The 15,929-nt window shown below is 40.0% G+C and overlaps 2 protein-coding genes across 2 annotated transcripts; both read right to left on the bottom strand.

Moving 5' to 3' along the window:
• Positions 1–127: 127 nt before the first annotated feature.
• Positions 128–5,463, bottom strand: LOC115047393 (perforin-1-like). Its single transcript, XM_029508297.1, has 10 exons — positions 5,042–5,463; positions 4,072–4,340; positions 3,882–3,961; positions 3,094–3,139; positions 2,697–2,833; positions 2,478–2,616; positions 2,281–2,361; positions 1,685–2,184; positions 1,485–1,578; positions 128–1,262 (listed from the first exon to the last, which is right to left on the bottom strand). The coding sequence occupies exons 2-10, from the start codon at positions 4,336–4,338 to the stop codon at positions 1,050–1,052; spliced, it is 1,557 nt and encodes a 518-aa protein (XP_029364157.1). The 5' UTR covers positions 4,339–4,340; positions 5,042–5,463; the 3' UTR covers positions 128–1,049.
• A 3,146-nt stretch (positions 5,464–8,609) lies between these two features.
• Positions 8,610–13,318, bottom strand: LOC115048105 (perforin-1-like). Its single transcript, XM_029509384.1, has 9 exons — positions 13,025–13,318; positions 12,855–12,934; positions 12,377–12,422; positions 11,917–12,053; positions 11,409–11,547; positions 11,214–11,294; positions 10,545–11,038; positions 10,085–10,178; positions 8,610–9,167 (listed from the first exon to the last, which is right to left on the bottom strand). Exons 1-9 carry the CDS (start codon positions 13,292–13,294, stop codon positions 8,949–8,951), a joined length of 1,560 nt encoding a protein of 519 aa, XP_029365244.1. The 5' UTR covers positions 13,295–13,318; the 3' UTR covers positions 8,610–8,948.
• Between the last annotated feature and the right edge of the window lie 2,611 nt (positions 13,319–15,929).

Here is a 15,929-nt window from a genome sequence, read left to right as displayed (position 1 = left end):
ACACACATTTGTTGTGCACCCCCCCAACAACGACACACACACTGTGTTCACATGAAGACACACTGTCTACACGCTGAGCTCAAACACAAGTGAAGGCCTCAGTTTGTGGTAATTCGGTTGAACACAACTTTATTGAGAAATGTGGTCATGTGAGGGCGATTTAAAAAAAAAAGCCAAGACCCAGTGCTGAACCCACTTTAGTGATTCTACTGCACCATGGTGGGGCAAAGAGCTTGACTTATTAGTATATGCCAGAGTTTAACACAGTAACACAGTCACCAGTGGAGACAAACAAACTTGTGTGTTTTCATTTTGTCTGGTTTGATGTCCAGCTGTGTCCAGGAAGTGCTGGAAACCACTATCCCTGACTAGACATGTTTGTGTTTACTGTCATTTTCCATTGGAAGAGCTGTGTTAGTATTTTTTTTCATTTATTTTACCAGATGGGGGCAAAATTACTCCAAAAGAAGCTTCTAAATCCGCAGACCAAACCTCCACCTATCAGATTTTTAAGCACTTTGGGAAGAGCTGAAGAAAAACCTTAACTGGAGAACATAAACGTGTCCCTGGTCTGAAACTCAAAGACAAGAATAGGGCCGAGGTTCACTACTCTTTAGGACCTGACTTTGTAGATGAGAGTATAGCCAGTTATAATTTTTATTTTTTCATTTTTGGATTATAAATATTTAAATTTTTATTGTGTTTGTGTAAACATTTCTAAAACTTGCAACTTGCACTCACCTTCAATGATCAGTGGTTTGAAGAGCTTAAAAGTTTTTAAAAGTCATAATTGATTCAAGATGCACAACACAGACAAATCAACAAAGGAATAAACAAGACAGCTATCTTTCCCAAATTAAAGCAATGCAAACCCAAATACAAGTAAGAAACATGGACTGTGCGTGATCTGCAGAGTGAAATCTTTCAAAAAGTTATCTGAAGTGTGTTACACAATTTTTTTTGTCATCACAAACACAGAGATAACTAATAGAGCTGAATCCACACTTGATCAAAAAGAAGAGTAGAGTGATCTCTCCACAATGCATTTCTCAGTTTGGAGATGGCTTGTATCTTTCACAACTGTCACCAGCCAGTTTATGGTCACACGTGAGAATGATTATGATTTCAACATTGCCTTTGGGTGACGTCAATGTGTGGTGGTGAGTGCCTTGTTTTAGAGGCACAAATCTTGAAAACAGCAGATCGTTCTGCCAGGTGTCTTCATCCCAGAGTTCAACGTGCAAACTTTGCAGTGTGTCCACCTTTATTAAAAAAAAAAAAAAAAAAAGAAAGTCAAAGTTACTAAACCATTATATGCCCATCAAATATTGACTAAACGGCTATTTTGTGAGCTTGGAAGTCATTACAGCATAATATTTATCAGACAGAAAGAGTAGTATCAGTTTTTTCATCCAAATTGGAATTAAAGCGAGACACTGTCAGAGCAGAAAGTGGGACTGAAAAGAGAGAAGATGAATACTGACCATCGAAAAATTATGGCTTTCGTTCCAGACAGGGTTGTTCAAATGGATAATTCTAGTTGTGTACCTATTGGAGCCGTGCCGTAGCTTAACAAATCTGTAAAATGAAGAAACATGAAAAGAGAATCACCGAATCGACATCTGTGTTTGAAGCCTCACATTCACTAAATGGCTTCCTGTAGCTTGAAATGTGTTATACGCACCCATCAGTCTGGTGCCAATAATCTCCTTTCAGATTCCAGCCTCGGATGACGGTCACCTCCAGTGTTCCTCTCCTGGCCTTTTTGGGACAGCAGCTGGAATCCAGGTCTTGATCACTGCCGCCGCAGGATGGTTGTTTGCTCGAGTTCTTGATGGCGTTGTCTTTCAAATACTTCTCTATGGCAGCCTTCATCCCTTGCCTCTTTGTCTGGCTTGTCGCCAGCTCATACATTGGTCTCAGGGAGTACTGAACAACATCAGGGTGATCTTTGAGGGTCGTCAGCCACTTCCTGTAGCCTTGGTCACTCTTGGTACCGTTGAGCGCAAACTCGCCCGTCCAATCTTTGCCTCCCACCACTTCTGTGTAATGCTGGTGCAAACTAGAGCTGTACAAGGAGGAGGAGACCTCATTGTTGTAGACTTTGTTGCATATGCCGATTTTAGGGGACACACTAAATTTCCCCAGGCCTACACTGAATCCAGTTGACAGGCAATTTTGCACCTAGATAACAGGACATGATTTTAGATACTGCTTTTGTCTCAGAGAAAGTGTGAAATGGTGATTATTGTCTTTAACAGTCATGTCTGCTTTATATACCGCGGACGCCGAGAAGCCACTCAGACTGGCCAAACAGGTACGTGTAGCTGTAACTCGCCTGATTCGGCCCCCAAGATAAACCTGAAATTACACACACAAAAATGTCACAGAGATAAACAGGTTTCATTGGCATATTAATGTAAAGTCATTAATCAGGAAATCAAGAAAGTAAAATTGACGTGTGTGTGTATTTGAACCTGGCGGATGTAATGTGTGCCGTAGGTCTCGATGATCCGTCTGTACTGGGCTCTGGTTGAGATGTTGTATGAACTGGGCAGATTCTTCAAAACCTGACTGAATTCATAGCTGAGCGGTGGTTTTTCTGACACACGGTAACTGAACACAGAAAGGCAACATATAATAATATATATAATAAAAATTGTGTTGTGAAGTAGTTGTTGGCCTTCACACTCTACCTGTAATGCTTGCAGGTGGCACTGTGTCTGCTGAATGTGTAGCGGTCCACTTTGGTCTTGGCTGATGCAAAGCCAGAGGCAACGGAATGACTTCCTCCAACCTCCACACCAACAAACTTCAGAAAATCCAGTCCCAACTGATAAAAAAAAGGAAGACATAATCACATTGTATTTGTGGTTTTAGGTGAATTCGCTCTACAGCTACAGGCCGTGAGGTGTAGACTGTGCTCTTTGACACAATGAACTTGACTTTACTTTAAAGATACTTTTTTTCATAATCAGGTACACCACCAGAACACTTGATTATAATCCTATTTGCCTCAGCTGGTAAATGAGCAACTGTATATCTAGATATTGATTTATTTATATATATGATGAAAGTGAAAGTGATTCATACTTTCCAGTCCTTGCTGTCTTCTTCTGTTTGTTTTTGAAGTAGTGAGCTGTGGAAATAATCACATAAAATATCATTAGCTAAAGGCAGAATTGACAGTTGTTACCTTCAATGTTAGGGCAGAAGCTGCAGACACTGAACAGGGATTGAACACTGGGTGGTTATTAGAAGGTAGATCAGTAATTGCTGAATGTGGCTGAAGAAGCTCTCAGATCTTTAAATGAAGTATAGCCACCATACGACAGTCCGAGTATTCTGTTTAAGACGGCTGCCAATCATCAAATTTAGCATCAAAATACACTCAAAGTGAGAAAAGCTGCCTAGTTACATTCCTTTCAGAATGACATATTGTTCTATCATAATTCTCAATGGAAATCAGTTGTTGAAGTGGTAATTTAAACTTTTGGCAGATAACATATTTATTGCCATTGCCAGTGAGCCATTGTGTTTGTTGAGCTAATGCGGCAGTATTTTAAGGATTTTTATTTATGTTTTCAAATTTGCACTAGATATTTTCATGGAGAACAAAATATTTGTTTATTTATTTCATTGGGAAAAATCTAGTATTCTGTCTGTTCCAAATCATATATATTCAAAGCATGGTTAGTTTTAATCTTTTCTTCCTGTTTGTCCTGTGACCTTAAGTGTACTTTGAGTTTTGGCCCCTTGTGTGATTGTTTTTGACACCCCCTGGTGTACATTTGCTGCATGGTATAATCATATCTAACATTAATAAACTCAATCTCAATTTCTCTTTTCCATTTTATAACAATTTATGTGTCACAGATTACCTGACAGAAGTGTGCATGCTGCTGGAGATACCGACTTTGCAGCGCCTGAATGCACGCCAGTCTACCACAGAGAGGGGCAGCTGAAAATAAAGGTGAGACCACCATGGTCAATATGTCAACAATATGTGTGTGTCACATTTGCTGCCGTGCACATTTAAATATGCCTCTAAGCTTTTCTGGTTTAAATTACTTTCTGGAGCATGTTGCCTTGCAAAGGGTTGCGACGGAGAATACAGGTGCCATTAGGGCTGAGGAAACTGTAGACGTCGATCAAGAAGGCTCCTGTTCGCTGCAGGGTGACCAAATTGAAGCCCTCACCCACCAAATTGTGGCCTGGCACAAAGGGAGCGCATTCACAATCATGTTGCATCGTGTTGTCACAGGTGAGAACAGTTGAGAGATGTAAGAAGAAGAGGAGACTCATGAAGAGACGGGGAGGAGCTGAAAAGGAGAACATGGCTGGAGAACAGGAAAGAGAAGAGTCAGTATCATTTCAGCATACTTTATGATGGGCTGGATTTAGATTTCCTTCACTCTGTGTGCTCTTAAAAATATCCATCCACATTTTAAAAGCAGTTAATAATTTCTCAGCAGAATTCAGTCCAGGTTATTTCTCAGGGTATAGTTAAAAATGAAAGTAATATAGTTTTGTAATTTAAAAAAAGGGTCATGCAAGTATTATTTTATTTAAGTAATCATTAGACTGCTGTTTAATTTTAGCCCTTTCCTTAATGGCCTGGCAATTTGTATCTGTATCCAACTGTTTATTTCCATAATGTTTGATGATTTATTTCAGAAATTGTTCTCAACCCTAAACCCAATGTGGAAAATTTTAGGGCAAATCAATCATAGCGATGCAGCCAAAGCCACAGCCTATGTACTTGCAAAAGACCATCAGCTCTGAGGCTCATGTAAATTTAAAATCTGGAATAACACTATGAACTCTGAGTCGCAATAGTCAAATAGGAATAAGAGCAAAAATCACAAAATTATTAGTTCACGTAAAAAAAAAAAAAAAAAAAAGAGCAACGAAACAGGGAAGAAAAATACTCCCAAAAATAAAACAAGTGATTTCCATCCTGAGCAAAATCTTTAAAACTTGATTGAAAAGACCATTTATATATGAATCAGTGCAGATAGTTTCATGAAAACTGTTTTACCTGGAGCTCACTGGCAGATGAGGAGACGTGTCAGCCGATGTGGTGATGCTGTCCAGTCTGCAGGTAACAGCCCTTTTATACATGATGAGTGCTGCACACAGGAATCCTTCTTCAGCTAATTCACCTGACTTAATTAGAGATTAAGATGAAAGATGATACAGATAAAAAACGAAACAAAAAACAAACAGGAGAATCCACATTTTATACTTCAAGGAAATTGGCAGATAATACAATGGCATACCTCCTTCAGGACCAGCACATTTCAATTCAAACAGGTTGCATTTTTTCATTGTAAAGAACAGACCCAGTTTCATTGCCACCCACAAACATTCTAGGCAGCTTTCATGTTTTACAAGAAATGAAACTTAACTGTCAGCAAGATTTTTGAAAAGAAATCTTAAAATATGATAACACATTTTATTTTATAACTTATAGCTTTTTTTATATAGACAATAAGGTAAAAAAAAAAAAAAAAAGCAAACAAAAAACAATCCACTTATAAAGCCTTGTCAAACTGAGTCAGAGTGAAACTGACTGCACACATGAAGGATTTTTCATTCACGATAACTCAAGCAGTCTATTCATACCAGGTGTGGAAATCAGCGTTAGCGAGCCAGTGCTTGCTGAGTTAACTTCTGGTATGTACCTTCATACAGTACAACCAAATAAAGAAAATATCTGCAAAACACTTGGCTCAAAACAAGACACAATCATTTTCCTTCAATTTTGTTATTTGTCACCTCGATGTTATTATATGACATTTACCAGTACTGAAATATTGGGTGAGGGTATGGACAAGCTTTTTGAATTGTGTCATGTTGTGACTCTTCGCTGTATTTTGAATGACTCCATTTCCATCTATATTAAATGGAAACAATTCATTAGATAAGGAAAACTGTAAAACTGTAAAGCGGCTCATGTGTTTGCCACAAAACAGGCAAAACATCACCTGATCTCCATCCATTGTTATCCATGCACTCCATTGAACTCTTAAAAAAAACAAAAAAAAACTTTATTTAGATTTTCCTTATATACAAACACGTTCAATGGGAACATGTGCACTTTTTACAGTAGAAAATAGAGTAAATATTGAGAAATACAGAGGAGGAAATAGAAGGCCAGCGGTAACAATGAGTAAATTTAAAATAGGACACGGGAGGGAGTGCTGCTGTGATTCGGTCATTTATTCAGTCACAGGCGGCAAAATAATGACATTAATAAATATTTTTTAGTTTTGAATGTTTATTTTTTCTTTTATTTGAAGGCTTTGTTTGTGATACAGCTCACCGCAGGTGCTGCTTCAGGTGTGTCCACCGATTTACGCTGATTTACTGCTGAGTCGTGCGTAGTTGCTAAGTTACCGTGCGTACTTCAGGAAAAAACGCAAATAGAAATACAGTGGGGTGTACGGAAAGCGAAAAGGGACAAACCAATGTGTAGGTTACTGATGTGTTATTTAAAACGTGTAAACAATAAATTGAGAATTTTTTTGTTAGCCCATTCAGTCTTTGTGTAAATGGATGGCAGCTGTGGGAGAGTAGCCTACGTTAAGTAAACTTCACTGCCGGATCACTTACACTAGTAAGTCGATTCAAAATGGACTGCTAGCTAACTGGTTAGCTAACTGGTTAGCATGCTCGACTGACTAATTGATGACATTACTTTTGACGTATAACGTTACTATTGCTCGCCATTCATTTGGAAAACAACATACATATTTCATATTTCTGACATATTTCTGATTTTTGGAAATACCCACCGGATAGCTCGTTGAACACAAGTTTGTCCATTTTACCAGCATAAACACACATTCACCTGGCAAACACACATCCTGGCTGGGCTGGGAATTAGGTGACACCCCGGGTTAGCTCCAAGTAAGTGCATGATTTATACGAAAGTCAACGATCCATTCACTGAACACTTAAAATATTTTTTCCCTGAAAGCCTCCACATTATCTGTTATCTCTTGCACGATATGCCCATAAAATAGGCTATAGGTCTACATAATTGTCATTGTGATGATCAACCAGTTAAACTGTTGCATAGACACAATAACAATTTAACAACAAAGCATGGTATTTATTTACTCATTAAAAATTATAAACAAATCAACGGGCGTGAACTCGGAGCTTAGAAATCACAAATATGCAATTAACTCTTTTCCATTAAAAAACAATGACTTGCAGTACTGAATGCACTAACAGATTATCAAACCAAGAGGGAAGTCCTGTTTTCGCTGCAACTTCACGATAATCGTCCATCATTTTGTACCACTTCGCTTTCCGTAGATCCAGTGGTTCTGGGTTAGTCCTGTGGGCGGAGTCAGCTAACACGGCTTTATTCCAATGGCGAACCAAATTGGTTGACACAAAGGCACCGGGTCAACTGTAGAAAGTTCTTTGGTCGTAAGGACAAAAACACAAAATAGTTAAAAAATATATGTAGCTGCAGCTCCATGAAGGAAGTTGGTGGAAAAACGCTGACTGACTCACCTTCAGGATGATTTATCCGCTCCTGCCTCCATCACACTTTACCACCTTCGTCATCTTTTCGGCTTTTGGCGGGCAACGCAGCGCATGCGTCCTGTATGCGCGTCACAAGGCGCATGCGCAGATTCAAAACACGCCGGGAGGGTGACGTCAGAGGGTTGGACCTCATTGTTATATCTAAAGAATGAGGGAGGGTGACGTCACTGTGAGTGTAGAGTGACGTTTTTTATGATTGGTCGAAAACACTGGAACTCACAGCTGATTGGCTGCTGTCTCATGTCCACCAAATCTTAGTAACCTGGATGGTGGGAGCTGTCAGAGAGATGGAGGTGTGTCGGCGTTACATTTCTACTGTTTTCTCCTGCAGCGCACATTGTTCAAGTTTCTGACTCACCAAATATAAACACTGTACTAAACGGCTGCGCCTACAGGAGTGTTTGATAAGGCTGAGAAACTCTGTGTATACGTGTCCATGAAATAATAAAAAAATGAATATAAAGTAAACAAAGAAACACATCCCCTTAAAATGATTCTAATAATATCTTCAGCGCAACCTGCAGGGAGATCAGCGGCAAATATTTATCAACAGGACTCATTCAGGTGTCAAACCTGTTAAACAGAAAATAAATAAAAGTGAAAGTATGTAAATCATCCTGTGTCACTAGGAAAAAACTAATTAGAGATTAAGTTTAATTGTTTGGAAGTGCTTACCAAAAATGGGTCAGTTTACAAAAACTGCAGAAAGAGGTCAAGGATTTAACAATGTTGTCATAACGTGACAGTAAGAGCGAATAAATAGGAGCCTGTCAGTCTCCTGTGTTCAGTCACTGAGTTAACGTTCGTGCTGTTGATGAAAATGAATCAAAAACATATTCTGCATTGATATGAATACAAAACAAAATAAAACAGGACACCAGCTGCTACACGGTGGTTATTATTGAATACAACAAAGGCAAACAAATGATTTAGAAACAATGCGTAAAGCTCATAGATGTAGAGGAGCAGAGAACAGAGAAAATTGTATAACATACAGACAATATATGAACTATGAATTGTGAATATCATCTTCTTTAAATGAATTGCTGAATAACGACAATGAAGATTTCTTTTAGATTTACAGAAACAGGTGCCATAATTGAAACAGGTCTGACGAGGTAAGACTACAGACTATTCTGAGTTTGAGCCAAATGTTGTGCAAAAGATAACCAATTATGACTTTTAATTTTAAGAAAATAAGTACTGGAATGTGTAAAACAAATATGTAAAACAATAACTGACAATAACTCTCCTACTTGGAGAAGGATGTGGTCTAATATGTAGAAAATAAACATGTTTAGGGCACACTGAGGTCAAGAGAAGCGATATTGTGCTTGATTAAAGAGGTGCATGTTGCCTTTGAGACCAGAAGAGCGCATCGCTCACTCTGCAGATGGTTTGTACCTGTCACAGCGGTCTCCAGTCAGATGACGGTCACAGGTCAGGGTGTATTCAAACCTAAAGCCACTATTACCGTCATAGCAACTCTGCTCGTGATTCCCCTGTCTGACATACGTATAACATGAAATCAGACGGTCATCACCGTCATGGGCAGGGTCCTCGTCCCAGACTTCCATCCACAGCTTTAAGCCTGTGTCCACCTTTATTACAGAATAAACATTACATTAAAACAATATCAGAATTATCAGAATTACTCCTAAATTTTAAATGCTGATACAACCTTGACTTCATTAATACTAAACCCTTCGATAATTCATCAAATCCACAGCGTCAGGAGTCTTTTGTAATTAATTTCAGGCACTAGCCTGTCACGCTGATGTCTCATATGTGCTTGATATTGTTCAAAGCAGATGTTTGTAATTCCAGCTATTGCTACTTCATCAACATTAGCTCACCAACATCAACCCTGCTGTGTTATTTCCTCATGTTCGGGAGCACGCAGATTCTATTTGGGGATAAGTGTAAACAACGCTGAGGACATCAAGTCTCATTTTGGTAACACAGAACCTCAGAGCATAAACTAGAGACTGGGATGTGGAGGCGCCAGAGAAATGGATGATTGGTCATTTTGATATTGTTGGAAAGACAGAGGGACCAAATTACTCGTATTCCGTATCTGACAGATTATGTCACAGTCCTGTCAGGCACCTCTATTGTGTATCTTCAGCTTGACTTTGATGATTTCCTCTCTTAGTTTTGTGATCAAAATATTCATACTTCACCCGCATGTCACATTTCACACTAAATTCATTTGCCTGCAGGTATCATGTTTCTCCACATATGCTTAGTACTTCAGTTATGTTCCTTATGATAGTGTGTATAAATAAGAAGCCAAGTTTCAACCAAATGTGTGTTGCTAGAAAGGTCCGTCCATTTTTTTAGCGATAAGCAGCTTCAGGGACAGGTAATCCAGTACAACTCCTGTTATTTCATTTAGATGTTCTGGATATGTGGAACTAGCTTCATTTAGTATGTCCCTCTGAGGTCAGCTCACAAAAGTTGTTCTCTATCTATCTATTGTGTTATTTTGTGTTAATGTTTAATGAGGTGTACGTACATAGCCCAGATCGTAGCTATCGTACCACCTGGGGTCGTTAGATTGGATCATTCTGGTCTTGCGGAACTTGCTACCATAGGTGATCTCACCATATCTGTGAACAAGAGAAAACAACAAATGCCATGTGTTTTTTGTTTTTTTTTTATCTTAAAAACAAATAGTTGGACACACCCTTGGACAGTCAGTGTTGTTGGAAGTAGTGTTTGTTAATTTTTTTTGTTTTGTTGTTCATTAGATTGGAAGTAACTGCTTAGACCACGGACGGATGACGTCAACAACAAACTAAATGAAAACCTCTGAAATGAAGATTCACAACTAACTGGCCATTTTTCAAATCATTTAAACTAGCATGCAAACGTTTCTGTGAACTTGAACTGACTATAAAGTCGCTGAATCTTTATTTCTTATCAGATAATGATTGCCACCTCTAGTTTGTCAGTGTGATAGTCTCACTACTTACGCGTCAGTTACACTAACGTAATCTCCATACAGATTCCAGCCCCGGAGGAGGGTCACTTGAAGTCTCCCCCATGAGGTCTGTCTGGGACAGCAGTCGGACGACAGGTTAGGATTGTACCGCGCACAGCTCGGTTGTCTGGATGATTTGCTCATAGCGTTCTCGTCTATGTAGTCCTCGATGGCAGCCTTCATTCCTAACTTCCGTGCCCAATTTGGGAAGAGCCTATAGATTGGCCTGATATTGTATAAGACAATATCAGGGAGCTCCCTGACAGTCTTTGACCAGTTTGTGTAGATCGCAGAGTTGTCCTGAGTGAATGAAAAATCCTTCCCCCACTTGCCTCCTGCCACCTCCGTAAAATGATCTACGAGACCGGCGCCAAAGTGGGTGGTGGTGTCTCGGTTGTGCAGGACTTTTTGGCATTCTTGGTGGCTAAAAGATAATCCAGCTATGCCGAGGCCAACAGCTAGACCCCCTGATAAACACTTGTGCACCTGGAGAAAAAAGGGGATTATTTGGTAGACTGCGTTTAAATAACACTTTTCTGCTGAGTGCAATGAACAGCAATATACAGTAAATCATCGTTCACCAGTCACTCAACATCTATGGCAGTTTGTTTTTGTGTGCAAATTGTGTTGACACACATAGACAGCTTTGTGCTGCATGTACCTGTATTGAAGAAAGCCCATTGAGAAAAGACAAACAGGTACGTGTAGCAGTGACCTGCCTGAATCGCCCACCGAGGTGGACCTGAGAAGAAATAGTTTCCATTTAGAAGAAATGACGATCAATATGAAGTTGGTGTGTCTGTATGTCCTCTAGTGAACAACCTGTGTGCGTATGTTTGTGTTTGTGAGTGGGAACCTTGCGGATGAAATGTGTGCCATAGGTATTGATGAACTCTTTGTAGTGCTCCTTGGTGGAGGAGTTGTAAACGCGTGGCAGCTCCCATACATCTCTTGTGAATTCAGAGCTGAGGGTCGGTTTGTTCGAAACGCGGTACCTACACACAAAGATATTAGAGGAAGTTATTCATTCATTCATCATTTACCATTTATCTGTGTCCAGGTAGTGGGGGGTGCTGCAGCCACGCCCGGCTCGCCCTGGACAGGTCCCCAGTCCATCACAGGGCCAACACACAAAGAACGACAGAGACTAACAACCACTCAGACTCACACTCACACTCCTACGGACAACTTAGAGTCACCAGTTAACCCACACAGACACGGGGAGAACATGAGAACATGGGAGAACTCTACACAGAAACCGAACCCAGGACCTTCTTATTGTGGGGCAGCAGCGTTAACCACTATGTTGGCATAGAGGAAATTATCTTAGAAACACCTTAATACCTTAGTTGAAAAGATCTTACCCATAAAGTCTTAAGTTGACTGAGTTGATGCTGAATAAGAAGCGGTCTTCTCTAGATTTGGCCTCAGCAAAGTTATACAAAGCAGAGCGTGTTCCTCCCAAAACCATGTTGCTGACCCTTTTTAAATGTAGTCCTCCCTAGCAAACGAAACAAGAAATACAAATCTCATTAGCTGTTTCATCTTCATCTTCAGTAGTCACCATGTTCTGTCACTGCTAAAATCATGTCGACAAATGCTTCCAGTTAAAGGTTTCATTTTTCTGTTAGCATCAAGGATACAAAGGAAAACAGATTTAAAAGGGTGTTATTAAGCTATAAAGTTAATATGCTTGATATTTAGGCAGAGAGATGATCCAGAAATGAACAAAGCAGCAGGAAAAAGTGAAAGAATGATGAACTGATCACGACTCGTTTTTTATTTATTGTTTTCTGTTACTTAGATGACTGCATGTCTTCTTACCTTCCAGTCACGATTGCCCTGGGACGCATAAGTTTCAACCAGAGAGCTGTAGACACAATTACAGAACAGACTCATTTGAATCAATAAACGCTGCTGTTTATTGTTTCTCTTAAGAGCAGCATGAGTTAGTTATCTCAAACTCAAGAGCTTTTTAAAGGGGACTAAGACCAACTTTAACACCTCAGCTCTGCCAACTACCAGAGAGAAAAGTATATTGTTTTCACTTTTTCCAAATGAATTTCTCTTCCTTTATTGTGGACACAATGTATCTGTGGTGCTTTGACGGTTTAATTATGCATAAATATTCAGTATGTCACACAGACACATTATAAAAAATGTGAAAACACTAAAGCTGAGGCGACTTGTCCACGTTCATAAGTGTGGCTGGAATGTCATATTGAAAAGCTGAATATGGGTCATGAAATTCTTCTGAAGCTCAGTGATCATAACGCTGTGTGACAAGAGAACTGTTGAATACCTGACGGATTCGTGCACGGTGCTGTGGACACCAGAATCCAATTTGGTGAATGCACGCCAGTCCACCACAGAGAGCGGGATCTGAAAATGAGGGTGAGAGCAGCAGCGTTAACATGCACACATGAAACAGTTGAGGATGCTGTGTGTTAAAACAATCTAATATTTTATTACTTTCTGCAGCTCGTTGCCGTGATGAGGATTGGAGCAGAGAGTGCAGGTGCCGTTTGAATTGAGGTAAGTCTGTATGTCGAATAAGTAGGCTCCTTTGTGTTGTAGGGTGACCACATCAAATCCCTCCCCCACCAGGTTATGGCCTGGGACAAAGGGGGCGGACTCACACTGGCTGCGGCTCCCAGGCTGACAGGTGAGAACAGGAGGGGAGTGAAGCAGAAAGAGGAGGACACTCAGGTACAGAGGGAGGGGGGTTGAAAGGGAGAGCATGGCTGGACTCAAAGAGATGCTGAAATGTTTCACAGACACGGAGAGAAGAAAAGGACACCAGTGAGTGTAAATGATTGTCAGCTGAGGTACATTGTAGTGTCACTCGTCCACCACACTGCTCAGGGGAGACTGTTTCAACTGTCTAAAAGTCACCTTCCAGGTGTAGCTCCCAGCTGTAACAGGACTCTACAGTTAAATGTCTCCCATGCCGTCTACGCCTGATATATCCATCAACTGTGTATGGAAGGGAACGTGGGTTTAGATCTGTAAAGTGAAGCTAAAGCTGAAGAGTCTTAAAACATCAGGGAAGGACTCTCTGTAGGTCTGATTTATTACCTCAGCAAGCCTCAATGAGTTTATGATCTCAATAAAACAACCTGTCCAAGAATTCTGTTTAATGAGCATGAGGAATATTTTTAAATATTACCTTTTAAGGACTTGGAAATACATAGAACAACTTTAAATTGATGACAATAGTATAAGTTTAGAATAATGCCAGTATCCTTTCAGATGACTTTGTTGTGTTTCACCTATTTGCATGTTGACAGCTCTGTTAGGTGGAGGAATCAGTGTTAATGTCTAAAAGCAGCTACCTGCACACTGCACGTGCAGTTATCCTATCTCTGGAGTTCCAGTTGTTCCATTGTTGGTACAAGGTGAACTGAACCGTATTTACACATATCAATAACTTCATTTGCTGTCGTTTTATCAACATGGCGTGGACAATTGTAACGCCTCAGAGGACTGCCGCAGATTTACTGTCAGGCTGTGATGGAGTTATGAGCACTTGAACAGTAAAAGCTGTAACTTAAAAAGACATCTTAATCGTTTCCCTTAGAACCATGTAACGCAGGACTAATGCTGACTGGGGTCGCTGAATATCATTACTTAACCGCACATCAGTGGCATCACATCTGTCTGGAAAGCATTAGTCATTCATTTTGAATGAGATTCAGGTTATACTGTTTCTGTTTCGTTTTGAGTTTGTTTTTTTTTTTTCCTTTTTCCTTCAGCACTGGTATGAAAGTTTGTTTTCGGTCCGCACACATACACGTACAGGAGCTGCCCATACAGAGTGAAATACAAATTTGGATTCTGTCACTTGTATGGAAATATGACTTTTTATTCTGTTTGCAAAAACTGACACAGTGGATCTATTTCTCAGTAAAATTCTTGTGCATCATTGTGCATATATTTTTGAAGCGCTGACTTGCTTTGTCTGCACAACTAAATACTTAAAACCATAATGCTTTAAAATCAACATTGTTAAAGAAAAAAGGGCAGAAACAAACATCAGCGCAAGCATCTGATCTCAGAAAATAAACTCTACAGAGCTGTAAAAGTTTACAGCTCTTTGTTGATTAAACTGTGCAGTTTTCATCTTCGATCTCTCAGGTTAGATTTTTAAAATCAGCTCAGTCTGATCTATTAAGTCCCATGCATGATATGTATGCGATGATATGTACCTGTTCCAGATGGTCAATGTTATGTTGCTTGTTCTCTTCGAGTAACCAAAGTCAGACCGAGTCAGAGAAGAAGCCCAGGTTGTTTGGTAAAAAAATAGTGAGGTGGCTTATAAGGGAATTGCTTTAAATGCATTCCCTTCCCCTATTCCCTCACTGAATATGACTTAACCCTGCATCAGTGGCATCTCATCTCTGTCTGGAGAGCATGAGTCATTTTGAATGAGGTTCAGATTATGCTGTTTTATTTTGGAGTGCAGCAGGAGCTGCTCATACAGAGTGAAAATACAGAGTTGCTTGTATAGACACAAGACATATGTTATTCTGTTTGCAAAAACTGGGACTGATCGATTAAGTCCCATGAAAGAATGATGTGTAGGTGGTCACGTCATGTTGCTGGTTCTAGTAACCAAAGTCAGACCGAGTCGGAGAAGGAGCCCAGGTTGTTTGATTGAAAAATAGTGAGACGGCTTATAAGGAAACAAAAGAACGAAAAGAGCTTTAGTTTAGATAAAGATAGTTGAGATGGTTGAGATGTATGAACTGGGCAGATTCTTCAAATGCCGGCTGAATTCATAGCTGAGCGGTGGTTCTTCTGACACACGGTAACTGAAAACAGAAAGGCAACATATAAATTACCTGCTAAAGAATTTACATACAAAAAGTCACTCACGCAGAGGAAAGAATAAAAGGCTATGGGGAAAAAGGGCTAACTCTGGTATAGAAATTACAAACAAAAATTCACTCAGTCAAGGACCAAAAGCTTACACAAAGAAACGAGGGCTGTGGCATGGACATAGCGCTGGTGCGAGACATGAATCGACAACCCACTGGCACAAGACAAGGGGAAGACAGACTATTTGAACTCTGGGGAAAATGAGGAACAGGTGGAGACAATTGGTAATCATGAGGGCACACAGGAGACATGAGGAAGGGCAAGTGTTCTGAAACTAGAGGAGAGTTAGGCATTTCAAAATAAAACAGGAAATGACGAGACACAGTAAGCCCAGACAAGACAACCTCACCACAGTGTGACAGTTAGTTCTAGTCTTTTCTTCCTGTTTGTCCTGTGACCTTAAGTGTACTTTGAGTGTTGGCCCCTTGTGTGACTGTGTTGGACACCCCCTGCTGTTACCATACATTTGCTACATGCTATAATCATATCTGGCATT

This window comes from Echeneis naucrates, chromosome 1, assembly GCF_900963305.1.
Source record: "Echeneis naucrates chromosome 1, fEcheNa1.1, whole genome shotgun sequence".
In the NCBI taxonomy this organism is placed as follows: domain Eukaryota; kingdom Metazoa; phylum Chordata; class Actinopteri; order Carangiformes; family Echeneidae; genus Echeneis; species Echeneis naucrates.
This window is presented reverse-complemented; position numbering and strand designations above follow the sequence as displayed.